At 46.7% G+C, this 22,651-nt stretch overlaps 2 protein-coding genes across 3 annotated transcripts in view; one reads left to right on the top strand and one right to left on the bottom strand.

The window, feature by feature from the left end:
- Ctcf (CCCTC-binding factor) overlaps window positions 1-7,370 on the bottom strand; it is a 47,534-nt gene extending 40,164 nt beyond the window's left edge. For both annotated transcript variants that reach the window (XM_028854384.2, XM_028854385.2), the window contains exons 1-2: window positions 7,170-7,370; window positions 224-340 (exon numbers count right to left, since the gene is read on the bottom strand). The gene's annotated coding sequence lies outside the window, so the exon portion shown is untranslated. The remainder of the gene's footprint in view (window positions 1-223; window positions 341-7,169) is intronic.
- Window positions 5,830-22,639, top strand: LOC119088076. Its single transcript, XM_037206217.1, has 2 exons — window positions 5,830-6,611; window positions 20,437-22,639. The coding sequence occupies exons 1-2, from the start codon at window positions 6,340-6,342 to the stop codon at window positions 20,621-20,623; spliced, it is 459 nt and encodes a 152-aa protein (XP_037062112.1). The 5' UTR covers window positions 5,830-6,339; the 3' UTR covers window positions 20,624-22,639.
- The last annotated feature ends 12 nt before the right edge of the window (window positions 22,640-22,651 follow it).

The raw sequence follows: 22,651 nt of genomic DNA, 5'->3' as shown, positions 1-22,651 counted from the left end.
CTGGGTCCAGCTTGTCCCTTTTAAAGAGCAAACAATGGAGCCAGGCAGTGGTGGCGCACGCCTTTAATTCCAGCACTCGGGAGGCAGAGCCAGGCGGATCTCTGTGAGTTCGAGACCAGCCTGGTCTACAGAGCAAGATCCAGGACAGGCACCAAAGCTACACAGAGAAACCCTGTCTTGAAAAACCAAAAAAAGAGAGCAAACAATGGAAAAAGGCATTTACCTCTCCGTGGCTGCAAAATCAGTTTGAGGAAGGAAAACAGAACCCAGCTCTCCAGTCCCTAGCTCCAAGTCTGTCTGCTAGTGCATCATGTTCTTTGGTTCTAGGTTTGTGGTCATTCTAAAAGAAAAGCAGAAATCATTTAATGAAACAGCAAATTTACATAAACACACCAAACAGCATAAAAAGGGTAGATTGATGTGATTGGGAGGAAAAAACAATAGACCAGCTAGTTGTGATAATGAAGGCCTAAATGTCCGAATCTGGGAAGCAAAGGCAGGAGGATTGTCAACAGTTCAAAGTCATCGGGAGATACAAAGCAAGATCCTATCTCAAAAACAACAAAACCCCCACCACCAGGCAATAAACTGTTCATGTATTAACTGAATCATTCTATGAATACCTATCAGGCCAACAATACAACATTCATTTACTTTTCAGACATTCAATGAATATATACAGATAGATTAAAAGGATTTATGATTGCTAAGACAGTATTCCATTATAATCATGGCACATTACACTCAAACTACCAAAAATTAATTCTTACAGCTGAAATAACAATCCTTTAGCAGTTTCCTTATCTTCAGTAAACAGTGAGTAGTGTTACCGATAAGTTTGCAGCACAAATTGGTAAGCTTAACAAGGGACATAAAGAAGCTTCCGAAGACCTTTGAAAATCCTAGAACAATAATCAAATCCTTGTTTTAAAGAACATTTTTCCTCCCCTAAACTACAAATAAACTGCCGTGCTTCAAATAATGACAGAAAGGAATCTATCTCTATTTAAAAAAAATAAAGAGCCAAGCCTGGTTACCAATGCCTTTAATCCCAGCATTCTAGACTCTAGGTCAGAGGCAGGAAGATCTCTCTGAGTTTGAGGCCAGCCTGGTCTACACAGTAAGCTCCAGGACTGCCTCAACTACTTGAGATCATGCCCTACCACCACCACCCCCCCCCAAAAAAAAACAAGGAAAGAAAGAGAGGAAAAAAGAAACTCCCAAGTGAAGTACTCTCTGAAGAGTTTTCAAAGACAGTGACATATACCCATAGGCCCAGGCTGAAGTAGGATTGAGTTTGAGGTGAGACTACCTCAAAAAAACAACAAAAAAAGGCTGGAGGGATGGCCTAGAGTTAAGAGCACTTGCTCTTGCAGAGGACCCAGGTTCAGTTCCCAGCACCCACGTGTAAGCTCTCAACTGTCTGTAACTCCAGTTCCAGGGAATCTGACCCCCCCTCTGACCTTTGTGGGCACAAGGTATGCACATGGAATACATACATACATGCAGGCAAAAACATTCATACACATAAAATAAAAATCTTTAATGGCGGCCGGGCGGTGGTGGCGCACGCCTTTAATCCCAGCACTCGGAAGGCAGAGCCAGGCGGATCTCTGTGAGTTCGAGCAGCCTGGCTACCAAGTGAGTCCCAGGAAAGGCGCAAAGCTACACAGAGAAACCCTGTCTCGAAAAAACCAAAAAAAAAAAAAAAAAACTTTAATGGCAACAAAAAGTTTTCAAAGAATTCGGTATATAAAGTACAATGAAGAGGAGATCCCTCTCATAATTTAACTAGCTCAATAAAATAAGCTGATATAATACTTTTAAAACTCAAGGGGAAAAAAAAACCCTCAAGATAAAGCGATAGCATGGCTCTTCTGTTATTTTTGTCTAAGAAACAATTTCACATTGAAGTCCATAACACCAAAGGCAATAGAATTTACATCCCTGAAAAATTTAAAGTTATAAATATCAAGTATATGAAAAATATATCACCACTCTTGAGGTGTATATCAATAGACTATATAATGCCACATCTTTGCATTCAAACACTAAACCACTGGGGAAAAAAATGTACCATGATACTGGCCAGGAAGATCTGAAGACAGTGACTAGAAAAAGTCTGTATGGTATTATGGTATTTACCACAACCTCTTAGGATACTATATGCCTGTAATTCCAACACTTGGGAGGCAGGGGCCGGATGATGACTGAGTTTGAGGCCAGCTTAATCTATCTACATCAGTGGTTCTAGGCCAACCAGGGCTACATATATAGCCCTATCCCACAACAAGTTTAAAATTTTGTTTTATAAAATAAGAGATTTATTTTTTATTTTATGCATGAATGTTTTGCTTACATGTACGTAAGTACATGGAGGTCAGAACAGGATGGTGAATAATGCCTAGAACCAGGAGTTAGAGATGGTTGTGAGCCACCATGTGGGTAACAGGAACAGAATCTGGATCCTTGGCAAAAGCAGCAAGTGCTCAACACTACTGAGCCATTTCTCTAGTTCCAGAAGGGTTTTTGTTGTTTTGTTTTGGTATTTTTGAGACAAGGTATCATTACACAGACTTGGTTAGTCTCAAACTCATCCAGCCGCAGCTTCTTGAGTGCTGAGATTATAGGCATATACCTCCATGCTTGGCTTTAAGTGGTCTTGAAAATAAATGTAAAATGACAAAACTACATATCTGAGAACAGCTATCTAAGGCCGGACATTCATAAGTAAGAATACATCTCCATGTATTTATTTGGGAGCTGAGTGGCCCCCAAAAAGTTAAAAACAACACCACCAAAAAAAAAAAAAAAAAAAAAAAAAACACTACATTTTATAATAAAAAAAAAAAAGCTATCTTCAATGTTGCACATATTTGCCTCTATTGTTCTTCCTAAACCTGGAAGTTCCTTTTTAGTCTTGAATCATGACAAATATTAGCTATCTGAAGGGTCATTTTTACCAAGTTTCAAGTCATCTGGAGCTAAGACATGTAAATAGGATATAAAGTTGGACAAATCAGGATTCCTACATTGTGGGATAGCTGTGATGCCAGCAGCAACCCCTAGGTGAAAAAAAGGCTCAAAAGGTAATTTTCTGCCAGTCAGTAAAAGTGTGCAAGATTCTGCCATAGAACTCCTCCCTACAGCATTAGTCAGCCACATGTAGACTTTGCCAAGGAACTCCCAAGACAATCATTAGTCCCAATTCCTTTAATTCTCAATATCCTAAAAAAAGAAAAGAAAAAACAAACAAAAAACCCCCCTAAAACTCTTAGAAAACATCTTAAGGTTAACTTTTGCACTTAAAAAATTTTCTTACAAGGTTGGAGAGACCTCTAACAAGAACTTTCCAATTACTCTTAAATAAACAGGATTTCCTTGTACAGGCAGACAGTCATGTACCTGTGTCATGTTATAGGTTTAAATTAAGTAAGTCCATGGGCTGGGCAAAACGGCTCTGTGGGTACAATCTAACAATCTACTTCCAGGAAAGTCTGAGACTTGAGTTCAGAATCAAGTAAAAGCCCAGGGTAGTAGCCCACACCTTTAATCCCAATACTCAGGAGGCAGAAAGATCAAGTGTGAGTGAGGCCAGCCTGGTCTACATAGTCAGTTCCAGGACAGCCAGGGCTATGAAGAAAAACCCTGTTTCAAACAGAAAACCGGGGGTGGGGGTGGGTGGTGGAGATTGGAGGTCCAAAAGTCAGGTGCAGTAGTCCAGGACTTCAATCCCAGCACTCAGGAGGATCTCTGTGAGTTCAATGCCAGCCTGGTCTACATAGTGAGTTCCAGGACAGCCAGGACTATTACAAAGAGAAACCCTGTTCCAATACACACCCCCAAAAAAATTAAAAATAAGTAGGCCCTTTGGGTTATCTTGCATTAATTCATTCCCATTTATTTCCTTCTCTTTTTTGGGGGGGAGGAGGGGTTTGAGACAGGGTTTCTCTGTGTAGCTTTGCGCCTGTCCTGGAACTCTCCCTGTAGCCCAGGCTGGCCTGAACTCACAGAGATCCATCTGGCTCTGCCTCCTGAGCTCTGGGATTAAAGGTGTGGGCCACCACCACCCAGCTCCATTTATTTTCTTTTAGTGATTTATTTGTTTTCTTTCCATTTTAAAAATCTTGATCGTATAAAATAATGGACTGGATTTCATGACATTTCAAACATACTGTGTCTTGCTAATATTTGCCATTTGTTTGTTGTTGTAGTACTGGAGACTAAACTTTGCCATGAACTCCTGACCAGTCTTACCTTTTAAATGTGTCAGGATTCAAGCTTGTAATCCCAGATATTAGGGAGTTAGAAGGATTTAATGTGGGAGGCCTACCTAAGCTACATAGTAAATTCAAGGCGAACCTGGGCAACTTAATGAGAAACTTCATCCAAAAAAAAAAAGGGGGGCAGGGGGAGCCGGGCGGTGGTGGCACACACCTTTAATCCCAGCACTTGGGAGGCAGAGGCAGGTGGGCCTGTGAGTTCAAAGCCAACCTGGTCTACAAAGTGAATTCCAGGACAGACCCCAAGTTATCATGGAGAAACCCTGCCTGGAAAACCAAAAATTGGAGGCAGAGGCAGGCAGATCTCTGTGAGTTCGAGGCCAGCCTGGGCTACCAAGTGAGTTCCAGGAAAGGCGCAAAGCTACACAGAGAAACCCTTTCTCGAAAAACCAAAAAAAAAAAAAAAGAAAGAAAGAAAGAAAGAAAAAATTAAGAGATAAAAATAAAAAGGGGTTTTGGATGTAGCTGAGGTAGAGAGCAAGCACTCGTTTAGCTTATTCAAGGCCCTGAGTTCAAACCCCAGTACTACAAACACAAATTCCAACTACTCTCTGCTAAGACAGTCTCGGGTACCAAAGGGTTGCCCTATACTTGCTATAAGGTTAAGGATGACCTTGAACTCCCTATCCTCCTGCCTCTACTTCCAAAGTACTGGTATACACCACCACTGGAGTTTGTGCAGCTTATTTTAATAAACAAATATGTCACCTGTCAAACACAAAACTTGACAGTAAAACTTTAAAGAATGTAATAAATTACATAGTTGGATCTAGCGTATTAGAAGAAGAAAAAAGAAATATGGTTCTACTAAAGCCTGGCATTCCATCGACACTACTACATTTAGTTACTCAATGCAATTTTATTGTGGGGGAGGGTGAGGAAGAACATTCTGGAGTTCAAAGAAGGGATGAAATGCTGAATGACTGAGAACATACCTCAAAGGTAGAACACTTGCATGGCATGCACAAGCACCACAAAAAACAAAGTTGCATAGGATTTCAATGTGATTAGTAAGTCCTAACTAGCTGGGAGAATCCTAGGTTATTTAAGGGAGGGGGATGGGATGGCATAAACGTTGGGGAGTGTTGAAATAATTGCATACAATGAGGGTTGCCAGGACCTACCAACTGAGATCACACACAGTGAATAGCAAGTTTTTTTCTTAGTATCAAGATGTTTAAAGCAAGCCGTGCATGACAGCACACCCCTAATCCTAGCACTCGGGAGACAGAGGCAGGTGGATCTCTGAGTAGAGGCCAGCCAGAGAAACTGTCCGGGCATGGGGGAGAGATATGTTTAAAACGCCTCCGGCTAATTGGTAACAAAATATGGGGGGGGGGCCCTCGGGACATAAAGGTTACACCAGCAATTTAACGGAGGAAGCTTTTTAATGCAAAGGACTTAAAGTCAGGGAATATCCTGTTTAATTTCTTTTCCTGCCTATGGAGGCCGTGGAATTTTAGCTTTCTTAGTTGATCTAAACTCCAAAAAAGTATTGTCTCTATGCTGATGTTTACTTAATGCTAAGCTCAATACAGGAAGTCAGCTACTAAAGAGTAGTTACATCAGACACAGACATTTATAAACCATCTGCTGCAAGTGACCCAGGATTCAATTACAACATCAACCCTCAAATTTCATCGAACATTCAAATTACCAGTCTAGTCAAGAATAAGTTCATTCTGCCCTACTGGCGCTTTAGATCGGGTTGCACAATCCCAAAGGGGTTGAACTGTCTTAGCCTAGCTTTAGAGCATCAGGTCCTAAGTGGAGTGCGAAGTTACCGTCAGGACATTTTAAACCGGAGGCAAACTCCAGTGTCGCCCGCACAAACGCAATCAGCCTATACCCCCGAATTCTGGAGTTTAACACATCTCTTGAGATCAGAGTGAAACGAAGTTTCAGTCCCTTTGAGATCTCTGAGCGCACAACGCCTGACTGCTATCATTCCAAGGCGCTCAAGAGTGCGAACCTAGCTTAGGGAAAAACTATTTGGTGCGGAAATTCGTGTCTTTTCCGCCCACCATCGGGGGCCGCGCCGGCCGGGTCCCGAGCGATGCCCTGGCGTGGAGTTTGGGGGCGCAACGGGGCCCGGCGGGGGCGGCGAGCGCGCGTTCCCCCGCCCGCTCGGGCGGCGTCGAGGCGCGAGCAGGCTCAGCCAGCCTTGCAGAGGGAGCTCTCGGCAGTTCAGGGGTCCCTCTCTCTGCTCGCAGCCACAGCAGCGCCGCCTGCGCCACTCGGCGGTGACGGAGACCAGCCGCGGCGTGGAGCGGACTCGGAGAAACTACAGAGAAGCCCAGCTGCTGGAGGAGCACTCAGGGCGGCCGGGTAGGTTCCGGGACCGGGTGGACTGGAAGATGGGCAGTCCGGGGCGCGTCGGTAGGGACCCGACACCCACACGGTTCCGGGACCTGGCTGCGCGCGGGCGGCAGAGGAGGGTTCAAGACCCCTGAGCGAGGCGAGCGCGGAACCCGAGCCTCCGCGCTGCAGCCTCGGTTAGGGGCCACCCGCCGCGGGAGGGGCGGAGGGCAGAGGGCGGGCCGCGGCCCGGAGATCAACCGGGCCAAAAGCCGGCCTCGAGGGTAGAGACAAAGGAAGGAAAATGGAGTCGCCGAGCGCGCAGGCCTCTGTCGCCACCGCCGCCAGAGGCCTACCATGTTGGGAGGAGGGAAAGCTAGCGGGCGGGCGTGGAGGGGGGGGTTGGCCAGGCCCTGGCGGCCGCGCCGGGCAATGGCGGCGGCCGCGCCGCAGCAGGGACGGTAGAGGGAGACAAACACCCCCCGGCGGCGGCGCTGGCGCCGGGCTGCAGCCAGCGCCGACCGGAGCGGCCCCATCGTGACACCTAGAGGCGGCCCGCGAAACCTCCTCCACCCCGGGCCCCCTTACCTTCGCGCCACACCCCCCGCGGCGCCCGCTCCGCCGCCGCTCCACCGCTCCGGCCACCTGGCGTCCCCGGCCAGCTCCGCGTGCCTGCACTGGCTACCGCTGTCGCCGCTGCCGCCAAAGAAGCAGCTCCGCGCACGGTTTAATCGCTCCACAGGCTCGGACACAAAATGGCGGCGGCGCGGTGCAGTGCGCCTGCGTCGGCGCTGCCGGGGCCGCGGGTGCTGATAAGGGAAGAGACGGGTGGGGAGGGGGGGCCGGCCGGCGGCGAGTTGAGGGCGGGGGAGGAAAGGTGAGGGGAGGGGTTGGCGCAGGGCAGCATGGGAGGAGGCCCCGGGCGCCAACTTTCAAAAGCGGGCGCGATGGCGTCACGGGATGCGCCGCGAGTCGCGGCGTCACGCCGCACGCGCCCTTCCGCGCCCTAGCCGGGTCGCGCGTGGGCTCTGCTAAGGCGGAGGCGTCCTGGTTCCCGTTGGGTGGGGCTTCCTGGGCGGAGGTTTGCGGCCTCTGGGCAGTCGCGTCTCCTCCGCCCGGTTGCCGTGATTCTTGAGCTCTTTTCTCTTCCCCCGAAGCCGTGGAGGGCGGGAGGACTGAGGTCAGCCGAACGCAGCGCGCGGGGGCTGGGCCGTGGGGTCGAGGAGACGCCAAGGTTCGGCCCTGCCCAGCCTCCTATGCAGCTGGGCCCAACCCGGGTTGAGCTCTGCAACGGTGTTCCGCTACCGAGTAAGACCCACGAGTTCCCACGCCTTCACACCTCTCCGCCACTGTTCGGTGCTCACGATCGATCGACAGCTAGAAGAGCCGTCTTTCTTTGCCCAGTGGCTTTGGTGAACTAGAAAAGGGCTTTACAAAGCCGGGTGTGAAGTTAAAAGGGCCAGGACGGGGCCTCCTGCATGTCTCGAGGCCACCTTAGCCCGGAGAGACGGCAAACCACAGCAGTCGTCTTCGGCACCGTGAAAAGACGTTATTTCTGTCAGGTTCCCAGTGGGTGAAGTCCTTCAGCCCTTCTCCCCTCTCCCTGGAGGCGCCTGGGGGGCCCTACCCTACCAGTGGTAAACTTGACAAAGGCCCTATTGCCAGATGTTGTAGTGATCACCTCTCCCCCGCACGACCGTGGGATGTGACTTAGGACTGTATTCCCAAACTTCTTGCTTCAGCTGTGTGGATAACAGCAGCTGCACCTCGCATCAAGGGGCTGCTTCTGCTCTGCCCATGTATTTGTGCTGTGTTGTGGGAATTGTTGGCCCATTGTCAACAGATACTTGTTATTTCCCCCCAAAAGAATCAGAAAGTTGGGTTTGGAAGTATGTAAAAATCCAGATGTTCAAATGCCAGCAACTAAATAAGATGTTTTTAAACCTTGAGCCAGTTCAACCACTGTTGTGGGCCTGTCGGCTTATGACCCTTGACTTAGAAGAAAGTACAGAGAGAAATTCCGTGACTAAATCCTGGGAAACTCCAGTATTAGAGAGAGGGTAATAAGGAAGCAGACAGAAGTCAAGTCGAGAGTGTTGAGGTTTGAGGCAGGAAGGGAGGCTTCTGTTTCCAGGTGCTGAATGTTCTGGTATAATTGAGCCAGAAGCTTAGTTATTGAATTTGTTACCTCGGAGATAACTGGAAAATATCATTGGTGACTTTAGCTTGACTAGTATGGACCAACTGAAGATGTTGGCCTGAGTAGAATGGGTTACAAAGTAAACAGGAAAGTAAGGAAATAGAGACAGTACTCCCCAAGGCAACTTGAGAGCTTTGCTGTGGGCGGAACAGACATTTGGGGATAAGTGCAAAGGACGTAAGGTCAAGGGAGTTTTGTTTTATTTCCCGTTTGGTGGTAAGAGTCCAACCCACTTCCATGCACATGGCAAGTGCTCTGCCACTGAGCTTCATCTCAGTCCAGTGAAGATGTTTAAAAAGATGGCACTCTGGAGGTAGAGCCAGACAGATTTCTGAGTTCAAGGCCAGCCTGGTCTACAGAGAGAGTTCGAGGACAGCCAGGGCTACACAGAGAAACCCTGTCTCAAAATAGATTGATAAATAAGATGGTATTATTCCTGAGCTGTTTTGTCTTATCTCAGATCACCTTGAGAGGAATTACAGTGGTATCTTCTAAGGCTGTAGCGTGGACAAATATATGGCAGTGTCTTCGGAAGGGAAAATAATCCCAGCTGTATTTACTATTGTGTGACCTCTGAGGTGTCAGACACCAGGAATAAGGTCCAAGCAACCTTAGGACTGCTTTCTGAAAAAAGGAACCTATGTGCTGTTCTGTCAGCTGGAAACCTAGGAAGGAACAAAAGGATGTTTTCTTCTAGGAAATCCTGATGTGTCCTCCTTTGTGTCCTCATCTCCAAGGAGTAAGGCATGGCAGGCTAGAAAGAGACGTGCTGAGAGGGAAGAGTAATATGGGGTACAGATAGGATGATACGACCAGGGCCCGGGGAACATGACTCAGAGCACCTAGCATGTTTGAGGCCCTGCACTCATCCCCAGCCCTGAAAAATAAGGGCAGGTTTGTTCCCTGAAGTAACAATTGAGGCTACCCTATGCCAAAGATTTATAAAGGAAATGGGTTGTTTTTTGTTGGATTTTTGTATTTATTTACTGGGGGGTGGGCATGTCCATGTTCCATGGCTCAATGTGTGAAGGTCAAAGAACAACTTGCAGAAGTTCTCTCCTTTCACCTGGGGATGGAACTCAAGTTCTCGGGCGTGGTGGCAAGTGGCTTTACCCACTGAGCCATCTTGCTAGCCCCCGTGTTTTATGTATAATTGGGATTTGTGTGACAGGGTCTTGCTATTGCAGTATAGCTTTGGTTAGCCTTGTACCCACTTGTTGCCCAAGGTGGCCTCAGATTTTATTTATAGTAGTATCCCATGTGTCCCCCCTACCTCGTCTTTCTTCCTGAGATTACAGGCATGAGCCACCACCATTCCTGGTTTATAGAGAATAGTTTGAGAGTATCCTAGAATATGATATAGACTGTGTGTGTGTGTGTGTGTGTGTGTGTGTGTGTGTGTGTGATTATTAAGGGTTGTCATTTAGGAAAAATAGGTTTTAAGGGTGCCCCTTACTTTTAAAAAGGTTTTATTACCTTTTATTTTGTGTGAGGTGCATGCACGTGCATGCATGCCAGGGCACACGTGAGGATCAGACCATAACTTGCAGTTGGTTCTCTTCTATGATGTGGGTCCCAGGGATGAAACTCAGATTGTCAAGCATGGTCTCAAGTACTCTTACCTGCTAAGTCATCTCACTATCACCCCCAACACACACACACACACACACACACACACACACACACACACACACACACACCTTATTTTTTGAGAATGTAAGGAAGAGTCCTTCCCATGGACTTTCAGTTAGGTTTGTAGTCCATGGGGAGTGGTCAGGGCCTTTTAGCAGATGGCTGCTCAGTTTATCATATGGCTTTGGTAAAGTCACCATACTTTAGAACCTGTCCCTCAGCCTCTTTGGTGGGGGCAGATTCCTAGAGTAATTTCAAATTCTTAAGGGTTAAGTGCCTGGAAACTTAACAGATAAGGGAAGTGCTGTTTTACTAACTGGCAGATAGAGTAGTATTCATGCTGGCAAAGATGTGTTGTTGTAACTCAGTGGTATTCACTTTATCTAGTATGTGTGAGGCTTTGAGGTCAATCTGTAGTGAGACCAGAAAAAGAAAAAAAATAAAGTCATGTTGTAGCCAAGTGTGGTGGTACACAACTGTAAATCCCAGCATTTGAGAGTCTGAGGTAGAAGGATCATGAATTGGAGGCCAATCTGGGCAATATAGCAAGACCTTGTCCCCCCCAAAAAGGAGGGGAAAGTTACATTGTTTCTCTATAGGAGATCTATAGGAGAGTTGCCAAATTACTAGAGAATTTTTTTGTGTGGGGGGGATGGGGGTGGGGTTTGGTTTTTAGAGACAGGGTTTCTCTGTGTAGTCTTGGTTGTCCTGGAACTCACTCTGTAGATCAGGCTGTCTAGAGAAGTTTTGATAAACAGACCAAGATGCTAGGTGTTAGTTATATAACTTAAATATTTAATACCACCCTGCCTGGATGTGGGAGTCAGACTGTCCTAATGTCTTAGTGAAGGTTTCTATTACTATGATAAAACACCATGACCAAAAAACAACTTGAGGAGGAAAGGATTTATTTACCTTACGCTTCCATGTCACAGCCTGTCGTGGAAAGTCAGGATAGGAATTCAAGGCAGGAACCTGGCTGTCAGGAATTGAAGCAGAAGCCAGAAGCTTACCGGCTTTAAAAAAAAAAAAAAAAAAAAAAAAAAAAGTGTGCTCACACAACCTGTTTTCTTATGCCATCCAGTACTACTTGCCCAAGAGTGACACCACTCACAGTGAGCTGGGCGCCCTCCCCCATCAATCAAGATAACATACCACAAGCTTGCCTATAGATCAGTCTGATGGGGGCATCTTCTCAATTGAAGTTTTCTTTTCTTAGATTTTAACTGGTACCAAATTGACCAAAAGCAACCAACAAACCCTAACCATGTGGTGTGCACAAATGTGGGTTAAAGGTGCCACCAGACTCAGGAAGCAGGGGCAGGCGGATCTCTGTGAGTTCAAGGCCAGCCTGGTCTACAAATGGAGTGCCAGGACAGCCAGTGCTGCTATACAGAGAAACCCTGCCTCAAAAACAAAAACAAAACAAAATGAGGGGCGGGGCTAACCAGGACACTTGGATTCAAGTCTTGTGTTGACTTTTTAAAAACCATTCATTTCTGGGGAGAGGCACATGTGTGCCATGGATATCAGAGGACAACTTGGAGGAGTTAGTTCTTTTAGTTGGGTTCTGAGGATTGAACTCAGGTCATCAGACTTGGTGGCAAGAGCCTTTTTATCTTGGGGGCCCTTGTGTTGATTTCTTAGTGGCTGTGTCATCTCAGGTGAGTGAGTAGCAGCTCATCTATAGATTTCGTCTCTATAAGATTGATTGACATAGTGATAACAGTCTTGAAAAGTAAAGCTTCTGATATAAGTACCAATTATCACCCAGTAAATGTACTTGCCATGCTTTCTGATCTTTTAGTCCCAACCCTCCCTTCCAAACAGCTCCCTCTTTCTAGAGTCGTCAGTAGAATCAGCCACATTTCTAAGTAGGTTTTTCTTGGCCTAGAGTCATTCCTTCTGGGAAAGACATACTTTCTGCAAGAATTCTCAGAGATTATTTGGTTTTGTTTTTTGAGACAGGGTCTCTCTGTAGACCAAACAGGCTGGCCATGAACCAGAGACCTGTCCACCGAGATTCTGTTTCTAAGATCCTCCCTGGCTTCCTTTTTGTTCCGTGTATGGCTTGAAGGAATTGTGAACATTTTATTTCATTTATATAAACTCTTTACACCAGAAAATCAACAAGTGAAAGGGCAGTATGTTAACAGGAGACAAGAGTCTTTACTTTGGTGTAGGTCCTAAGGGTATACATGAATCCTTCTGTCGTCTTTGTACCTATTGAGAACATGTATGAGATACCACATGGTCCATCCAGTTCACCAGATATTATCTCATACTTATTCCTCTCCTCTTTCCCTCCCTCCCTCCCCCCACCTCCTTTTTTTGAATTGAACCAGGGCCTGTGCACACTAGGATGCTAAAGTCACACGGTACCTCTGAGCTACACCCCCAGCTCCAGTTAAGCAAATCTTTTTTGAGTATCTGCACCCTTGCGGCTCCCTATTTTGAGCACTGGATTCAAGAACTGCTTCCTGCCTTTGAACTTAAAAGTTTAAGTGTAAAAAATGCAACAACTGGGCCTGGAGAGCTGGCTTAGCAATTAGGAACACCTGCTGCTCATGCAAGGAACCTGGGTTGGCTCCCAGCACCCACATGGCAGGTCACAACTGTAGCTCCAGTGCCAGGGGATCTGACACCCTTTCCTGGCCTATGAGGGCATCAGGAATGCATGTAGTGGCCATACATACATGTAGGCAAATACTCAAAAACCAAAAATCTTTAGCAAGGCAAGAATGGATTCACCGAAAAAAGAGCGTAAAGAAAAGAATCATCTCGCCGGGCGGTGGTGGCGCACGCCTTTAATCCCAGCACTCGGGAGGCAGAACCAGGCGGATCTCTGAGAGTTCGAGGCCAGCCTGGTCTACAAAGTGAGTTCCAGGAAAGGCGCAAAGCTACACAGAGAAACCCTATCTCGAAAACCAAAAAAACAAAACAAAAACAAGAAAAGAATCATCTCTAGTAGTGTCTCACTTCAGCTGTATCTAAGTGCTGCCAAAGTATTACTAGGTGAGACGAAGGCATGCAAGGTAAAGAACATAAAGTATGTAAGCGTGTTTGAGGACAGTGGGTCGGCCCATGCCACTGGGCTAGAAGGAAATACGATGCTGAACCTATAAAACACTAGGAAAGTTTTCAGTGTCTATCCAAATCAACTGCCAAACCAACTACTTCTTATATTTTATAGACTTCCACACATCTCCTGCCCAGACCCCAAGAATTTTTCCTTATCAATGTCTTCTTTCTTCAAACCCCTGCAAAAACTGTATTTGTTTTATTATCTCCCAGTTCAAATGGTTGTAATTAGTCTTATCAATAAAAACCTGGAGTCAGATCTTAATGTGAAAGCTGAAAAGATCAGAGAAGCAGAGCAGCAGCTACTAGAGATTCTTACCTCCATGAATCCTCAGGCTGAATGAGGGGGCCCGAGATCCTATCTCCACCCACCTCATATTCCTGTCTCCACCTCCTGAGTGCTGGGATTAAAGGTGTGAGTCTCCCAAGTGCAGGGATTAAAGATGTGTAGCACCACCACCTGGCTTCTATGGTTAACTAGTGGCTACCTCCACCCTCTGATCTCCAGGCAAGCTTTATTTGTCAGAACACAAACAAAATACCATACAACAGTTGCCCTTTCAAGTACCTACATCCCATGCTTGGGAAGTAGGTTAATTCTAGGTTTTGCTCTTTGCATTTTCCAGGCATCGATCGATTAGCTTTCTGTAATGCATCGTATCCTTTGTGACTGCCTTTCCAATGTGTTGGGATTACAGGTGTACCTCACCATGCCGAACCTAGTTTTATCTTAAATTCGGGAAATGAGCCAGGTAGAGTGGTGCACACCTGTAATCCCAGCACTCAGGAGCTCAGGCAGAATTGTGGGTTTAAGACCAATTTGGCCAATATAGCGAGTTCTAGGACAGCTGGGGATCTTGTTTCAAAAGAAACAGAAAAGAAAAAAGAAAAAGTTACTCATTCAAAACCATAATGAGCCGGGCGGTGGTGGCGCACACCTTTAATCCCAGCACTCGGGAGGCAGAGCCAGGTGGATCTCTGAGTTCGAGGATCTCTGTGAGCCTGGTCTACAGAGTGAGTTCCAGGAAAGACACAAAGCTACACAGAGAAACCCTGTCTCGAAAAACCAAATCAAAACAAAACAAAAAGACCCATAATGAGACTCATGTCTTTCAGCCACGCTTTTCTCTCTGTTCATGTTCTCTTGTTGGCTGCTTGGGGTTCCTCACTCCCTCCCTTAGACCTCAGATCACATTTCCTTCGTCATTTTTTTTTTTTTTTTTTGAGACAGTTTCTCTGTGTAATACAGCCCTGGCTGTCCTTTGTAGACCAGGCTGGGCTTGAACTCCCAGAGATCTGCCTGCCTCTGTCTCCTGAATTTCAGAGATTAAAGGCCTGCACCACCACCACCCGGCTTTCATAATTTTTTTTTCTTATTTCTTTCCACTTTCTATAATGGGATTGAACCTATGGCCTTGGGCATACTAGGCAGATGCTTTACCACTGAGCTATATCCTTAGCTCTTTTTTGCCACCCCTCCCTTTTTTTTTTTTTTTTTTTTTTTTTTTTGAGACAGGGTTTCTCGGTGTAGCTTTGTGCCTTTCCTGGAACTCACTTGGTAGCCCAGGCTGGCCTCGAACTCACAGAGATCCGCCTGGCTCTGCCTCCCGAGTGCTGGGATTAAAGGCGTGCACCACCACCGCCCGGCCCACCCCCTTTTTTTTAAGGCACGATTTTACTAAGTTGCTGGCCTTAAATTAATTGTATGACCTAGGCTTCCCTTAAACGTTTCAGGCTCTGGAGTAACTAAGATTCTAAGCCTCTGTCACCAGGCCCAATTTCAGACAACTTCCTGCCCGCTCTCCTTCCTTTCCTCTCCTGCCCTTCCCTTTCCACTTACCCTCCCTTCCTTGCCTTGCTATGTTAACCCACCTGATTTTGAAATTCTAGGCTCAACTCATCCCCTTACCTCAGCCTTCCGAGTACTAGAATTACAGGTGTGTACCACAGCACCTAGCTCAACGTTTCTGCTTCTATGGTAGTCCTCTGGAGATGATGCTATAGCTCCAAGGCTACCTAGGAAGGAGAAGGGAGATGATGTCTCTGCCAGGAATTAAGCACAGGACCTTATGCAGGTTAAGCATGTGCTCTTTCACTGAACACTGAGCTCTCATTTCCTTAATTCCACATGATTTGTTTGGGAGGGACAAAAGGATTTCTGACCCCAAGACAAGCTGGCTATTACTGCTTCAACTCAAGGAAGGGCTGTAGTCAAACTCATCAGACTTGAGCAGAAAGCACCTTTAACCTCTGAGCCATCTCAAAAGGGCTTTAATGATGGAAATTTCAGGCAACTTTGGCAGACAGATAGCAGAGGTATTTGGAGCTATGATTTTTAGTCTGTAAGTACGTCCTGAGTAACTGAACCTAGCTTTATGCTCTAGACAGGTAGTGCTGGGGGGAGACTCGTTTTTTGCCCTTTGGGGGGGCCTGCCACCCAGCTCCCAAATTACACACGGAGGCTTATTCTTACTTATAAATGCCTGGCCTTAGCTTGACTTGTTTCTTGCCAGCTTTCCTTAATTTATCACATCTATCCTTTGCCTCTGGGCTTTTCCTTTTCTCTTCGGTAAATCTTACTCTGTTTCTTGCTGTGTAGCTGGGTGGCCCCTGGAGTCCTCCTCCTTCTCTGGCTACTTCTTCCTCTTTTTTTCCTCCTAGATTTCTGCTCTATATATTCTCTCTGCCTGTCAGCCCAGCCTATTTCTCTCTCCTGCCTTGCCATTGGCCGTTCAGTTCTTTATTAGACCATCAGGTGTTTTACACGGGCACAATAACACAGCTTCACAGAGTTAAACAAATGCAGCATAAACAAAAGTAACACACCTTAAAATAATATTCTGCTACAGGAAACAAGTGATACTCCTAAGGGATGTGCTGAATTTTTTTTTTGTTGTTGTTGTTTTTCGAGACAGGGTTTCTCTGTGTAGCTTTGGCACCTTTCCTGGAACTCACTCTGTAGCCCAGGCTGGCCTCAAACTCAGAGATCTGCCTGCCTCTGCCTCCCCAGTGCTGGGATTAAAGGCTTGCGCCACCACCGTCGGGCAATGTGCTGAATTTTAAGACTTCTTGTACACTAAACATGGTACTTTCATCCTCAAAATGTTTAGAAGTTGCATTTGAGATAGAGTAAGACTTAAGTTGGGAAACTGGATATAGGGAGCCCAGAGGTAACAGAGTGCAGAGATACACATCCAAAGGCATTTCTGTTATTGTTGTGTTTAGAGACAGGATCCCACATTGTAGCCTAGCCTGGCCTGGAACTCAAAAAAATCCTTCTGTCTCAGCTCTCAAGTGCTAGGCTTAGAGGTATGAGCTACCCCTCCTGGCCTTATAAGACATTTCTTTAAAAGAATATATATATATATGAACCACATAGTGTGGAGACTACCAATAAAGTATTGTGTGATACACACACACACACACACACACACACACACACACACACACACACACAAATATATACTCATTTATATATGTGCCTGTGTCTGTGCTTGAGAGTGTGGAAATCAGAGGGTAATTTACAGGAGCAGGTTCTTTCCTCCTACCATGTGAATTACAGGGATCCAATTCATATTGCCAGGCTTGTGCAGCACATGCTTTTACCCACTGAATCTTCTCAAGAGCCCTAAAAGACATTTCTTGATCACTTTTTATGTATCTGGCTTTGGGTACTAGAGGTAAAGGGGATATATCTAGCTGGGCATGGTAGTGTATACTTTATAGTTCCAACATTCAGTAAGTGGAAGCAGGAAGATTGCAGGTTCAAGACCAGCTTGGGCTATATAATGAAACCTTGTCTAAAACAAACAAACAAAAACAAGGAAATGCAGGCTGATCAAATAGTAATTGCCAGGCTCCATGGCAGACTCATAATCTTCAGGGAAGTTCTCAGATGGCTCTGAAAACTGGATAAATTGGAAAGACATAATCTGATTCCATTTATGAAAAATAGACAGGATAAGCAAATCTATAGGGCAAAATAGATTTCTAGTTGTCTAGGCCTAGGTGTGTGGGGGAGAATGCAGGAGCCCTGGGAAAGACAACTGAAAGGGAGTAACGTTCCTTATGGGTAGGTAAAAATATTCTAAAACTGTAGTCCTTGGTATAAAACTCTGAATATACCCAAAGCCGTTAGGTTAATAGAGCATTAGATGCTTTATCACAGTACTGGGGGAGAACCGCATCATGCCGGTGTTAGGCAAACACTACCACTGAGCTGCATTCCAAGTTTGCCTGCTTTTTAACTTTGTTCTGACCCTGGTCCTCCTGAGCAGCCCCAGGTGGCCTCCTTGAGCTCACTCTACAGCCCATGCAGTCTGAACCTGTGTGTGGGGGGGTGTTAGACGCTTACACCATCAGGCCTGATTTGAACTGTATGCTTTGTTGTTTAATTTTTAAAAATTGATGTTTTGTCTTGTTTGAGACAGGGTCTCACTATGTAACTGGCTATCCTAGAACTCACTGTGTAGAACAGACTGTCCTTGAACTCATAGAAATCTGCCTGCTTCTGCCTCCTGAGTGCTAGAATTAAAGGTGTGTGTCACCATACCCAGTTTAGAAAGAAAGAAAGAAAGAAAGAAAGAAAGAAAGAAAGAAAGAAAGAAAGAAAGAAAGAAAGAAAGAAGCCAAAACTTTGTTTTGTTTTGTTTTGTGAAAGAACTTCAAGTAGTCTAGGTTGGCCTCAAATTTATTACGTAGCTGAGAATGACCTTAAACTCCTGATCCTCCTGCCTTAGCCTCCCAAGTGCTGGGATTACAGGCTTGCACCACCATGTCCAGCAAATTGTACATTTAAGAGGTTGAACCACATAGTGTGGAGACTACCAATAAAGTATTGTTTAAAGGGGTGGTGCTGGGCAGTGGTGGCGCACGCCTTTAATCCTAGAACTTGAGAGGCAGAGGCAGGTGGATCTCTGAGTTCAAGACCGGCCAGGGTTGCAGAGAGAGACCCTGTCTCAAAAACAAGACTAAAAGAACTTACAAAGCTGGAAAGGACCCATTAGACTCCTGTGGGTCATCCTCAGACTTTTGTGGTGCCAGTTGCTTAGTAGAATCATCAGGGCACTTAGGCATACACCAGAGCAACTGCAGTTGCATGTGATTAATGCATTAGAATGGTAATATAGGCCAGCTAGGCCTCAAAATCACTGTGTTGCCCAGGCTGGCTTTGAATTCACAGCATTTCGAGACAGGGTTTCTCTGTGTAGTTTTGGTGCCTGTCCTGGATCTTGCTCTGTAGACCAGGCTAGCCTCGAACTCACAGAGATCTGCCTGGCTCTGCCTCCCGAGTGTCGGGATTAAAGGCGTGTGCCGCCACTGCCCGGCTGCAATCTTATTACGAGAATTTGTCACTCTACAATAATGAGGTACAACTCTTTTTTCTTTTTCTTTTTCCTTCTTTAGAGAGAGGAGACAGAGAAGAGAGGAGAGAGAGAGAGGAGAGAAAGAGAGGAGAGGTACAATTCTTAAAGAACTATGTAATGTCTAAGTTGAAAGTTTTTAGGGGGTTGGCTTGAGCAAGGCAATGTAGAGGTGAAAATAATGGACCACAGAAGGAGAGGTGCCAGGCTCAGGTGTAGGCAAGCCCTGCAGATAGCTCAGTAAAGCTCTAGGGCAGAGGGGGCAGTTACAGTAGAAATGAGAATCCAGACTGGACTAGACGCAAAGGGTTTTGAGAGCGAGGTTAAGTAGGCTGGGGTTTTCTGTAAAGGGAAGAATGCCTGTAGAGTCTTAGAAACTATTCTAAAGCATGGAGAATAAAGCATCCAAAGGATCCTCATGGAGAGTAAGTCCAAGAGGGACAAAGAGGAGGCTTTGAGTTGTTGAGTTTGAAATGCTTTGGATGTTCAAAAGGAAGTATCCAGTCTGGAGTTGGATTCACAAAGGTCTAGAAATAAAATAAAAACAGAATGACTGACATTAGCCTCAGAATGTAGATGCAAGCCATGCATTTAAAGAGAGTAGAACTCTGTGGAGTGCTGTTTAAGGGGTGCCTGAGGAGGAGGAGGAGGAAGAGGTAGAGGAGTTAGCTAAGAACATAGATAGTTGTTAGCTGTCGCAAAGCAGCTGCTTATTCAGCTGACCTAAGTCAACATTTACTGTATGTCCATGTGCCTGGGATGTGTATCATGAATTAAGAGGCAACTGGGCCTTGAATTTTAGCATCAACTTTAGACTGATGGCTGTCACTGCAGGCCATTGACAACCATATTTTCTAAATGATACATTGTGCTTCCTTAACTTTAAAGGAGGAACTGGAGTCTTTCCAACCTCACCTTCTCATGTTATCCAGGTCCAGAACAGCCTAGCCTGGCATCCAATAACCTTTTTTTTTTTTTTAACCTTTTGAGACAGGGTTTCTCTGTATAACTGCCCTGGCTGTCCTGGAACTCACCCAGTAGACCAGGCTGGCTTCAAATTCATAGAAATCCGCCTGCCTCTGCCTCCTGAGTACTGGGATTAAAAGTGTGCGCCACCACCACCTGTTTTTTTTTTTTTTTTTTTTTGTATCTGTTTTTTATTTGTTTTTGTTTTTTAAGATTTATTTATGTATATGAGGTTTTGCTTGCATGTATGTATGTACCTATAGATGGTTATGAACCACTATGTGGATGCTGGGACCTGAACCCAGGTCCTCTGCAAGAACACTAAGTGTTCTTAACTGCTGAGCTGTCCCTCCAGCCACGCCAAGAGCCTTCTAACCTTGGGGATGCGTGGCCTGAATAGTACACTTCTTTCTGAGGGGATGGTGGGAAAGCAGAGAACATCTCATGTGCTGGTATCCAGCAAATTGTACCCACATACCAGGCTCAGAATCGTACAAGGAAGTTACCCCCCCCCGCTCTGTGGGGGAGACAAAGAAGCAGTCCTCTTCCCATGTGCCAGCCCATCTGCTTCTTTGCCTTCATAAACATGATTTTTCTTTTTGGTTCACTACAGCTTTGGATACATGAGAAAGAAGAGTGAGAGACAAGAAGAAAAGGTAAGGTTGGAAGAGGGCCAGAGGAAAGAGGGATGGAAGGAAACTCCTGCAGCCACCAACACAATAAACTGTATCCTGAACCACCTCAGCCTGGCTCCTTTTTTGCAGCATGCACCTGTCAATTTCCTCTGTGCAGAGTTCTGAAGATGATGAGCAAGACATGGCTGTGACCTGGGTGGTCTTAAATGATGAGACCCATCAGCATGTTATAGGCCTTGGAAGCCCATTTCCACTTGCCCCCTCTGGGCACACACCTTCCTTGCCCTGATAGCTGTGACTCTTGATAATATCACCCATCTCCCCCCAACCTGGGGCAGCAGGCTCCCAACAGTCCTGAATCTGAGCCGGAAGAACAAATGTTTCCCCCGCCTGCAGGAGGCAGGGTAGGAAGTAAGAGTTCTGAGGCAGCTGTCCCCTAAGTACGCCTCCCACCATCCGACAGACCAAGATCCAGCCTGACCTCAGGTTGTGAATTGAGAGGTCAAGTGGTTGTCCTGTGCTTGATCCATGCTGCTTCGAGCCCAGAAGACTTGAGGGGCAAAGGGCTGAGGGGCCTTCCCTGGCCTTGAGTTTTCACTTAGCTGTGCCCCCTGTGCTCTGACTCTAGTTCCTATCCATCCTGTCCTCACCCTGTCTCAGCTAGGACAGAAGCCTAGGACCCTCCTTGTAGAAGACAGAGGGGTCTTGTTCCTTCTGTTTTGGAGGACGGGGATATTCAGTGATGGTCAGAATTGAATGATGACATGCTCCCATCCTGTATTCCTTGCCAGGCACTGTCCTGTGGTTTGTGCTGTGAAGTGGTGGTCACCGTCTTCACTTTCCTAAAGCCTGCTCAGCCAAGGTTTGACTCCACTGTTCCCCACCACTCTGAACAGTCCTGCCCTACCAGTGGGCCTTTTCTGTGGCTTCAGGCCTGCAGATGCTGCTGGTGGTTCTGGGACTTGCCTCCAAACTATGACCAGCTATAGGCAGTGGTGTGGTCTGTCACCTGATTGTTTTGTCTACTCCATTTTACCCCAGCTGACCAACCAAAAAGCTGAACTGCCCTCCATCCTGCCCGGCCATGCCAGTGTGTGAGGGCTGTCTGCCCGCCCTCCCCCTGCCCCCACCAGACTATAGTGAACTGCCAGCATCCACTCACAGGTGTTTCCTGTTGCCGTTTCTTTTGTTCAGCCTGACCTCCCCAGCAGGTGGTGATGGCCCAGCCAAAAACCTCTTCATAGGCAGTTCTGAAACACTGGGGTAAAGCTCCCCCGGGATCTGGGTCACCCCCCACCACATCTGGGCAAACTGTTGACACCTAATTGGCTCTTCTTGAGTGCTCCCCATCTCCCCGCGACAGCTTTGTGCACACAGTGTCTGTCACACTAGTGTGCCCTCTCACCACAGGTATTGGGATAGCAGAGTGCGCTCAAGCTGGGGAGACCTTATGCACGTCCAGTCTCTCCAGACAATGGAAATTCTGACAGGAGGATGGAGGGTTCATCTCTCTAGCCATGGGTGTGGAAATCTCTCGGGACCTTCTTAGAAAAGGCCTGCCATCCCGAAATCCCACCCCACCCTCCAGTCCCTCCCAAAGGTCTCCTAACTTAGGTTAGCCAACTCCTGTGTTGGAGGCAGGGAAGCCGTCTCTGGGGAGTCCTACTTCCTCAACACAGGTCTGCGGGCTGTTGGGGGCCACAGAGTTCACAGGCTTGTTATTGCAGGGAAGGAGGGGCCTCAGGGAGGGAAGGACCTTGCTGTCTTGGTTCATGGACAGCCATCCGGGTCTCCTGTCTCCCAGGCCCCAGCTCCTCCCCTAAGCAAGGGTTCCCACCTCCCCACACAAGTCGCTTCTTGAGCTCCTGGTAGGAAGCTGCCTAGTCAGAGGGGCACAGACAGAAGCCTGCCACCTACGGATGCCGTTCTGCTGCCCCCTGGTGGCGACAGCTCAGGCACCCCGTGCCAGCTTCTTTGGCTTTCTCTTTGCCTGCCAGCCACAGCCAGTCTGGAATAAGCACAGTTCGGGCCTTCTCTGGGCCAGCTGCTTAGATCCACTCAGGGGCTGGAGTTCCCAGCTGGCTGCAGGCTCAGCCGTTCAGCAGCGCTCTCTTCCCTTCTCTGTCTCTTCTCCAAGCACAACCCTGGACTCTGGGCTTCCTTCCACCCGGATTTCCAGGGCAAATGCCCACG

The sequence above is a fragment of the Peromyscus leucopus genome, chromosome 5, assembly GCF_004664715.2.
Source record: "Peromyscus leucopus breed LL Stock chromosome 5, UCI_PerLeu_2.1, whole genome shotgun sequence".
Classification (NCBI taxonomy): domain Eukaryota; kingdom Metazoa; phylum Chordata; class Mammalia; order Rodentia; family Cricetidae; genus Peromyscus; species Peromyscus leucopus.
This window is presented reverse-complemented; position numbering and strand designations above follow the sequence as displayed.

Excerpts from the sequence above, each read along its gene's own strand:
- LOC119088076 (XM_037206217.1), top strand. The coding sequence starts at position 6,340 with ATGCCCTGGCGTGGAGTTTGGGGGCGCAACGGGGCCCGGCGGGGGCGG. Across the intron at positions 6,612-20,436 it reads GGAGCACTCAGGGCGGCCGG|CTTTGGATACATGAGAAAGA; the intron begins GTAGGTTCCGGG and ends GGTTCACTACAG.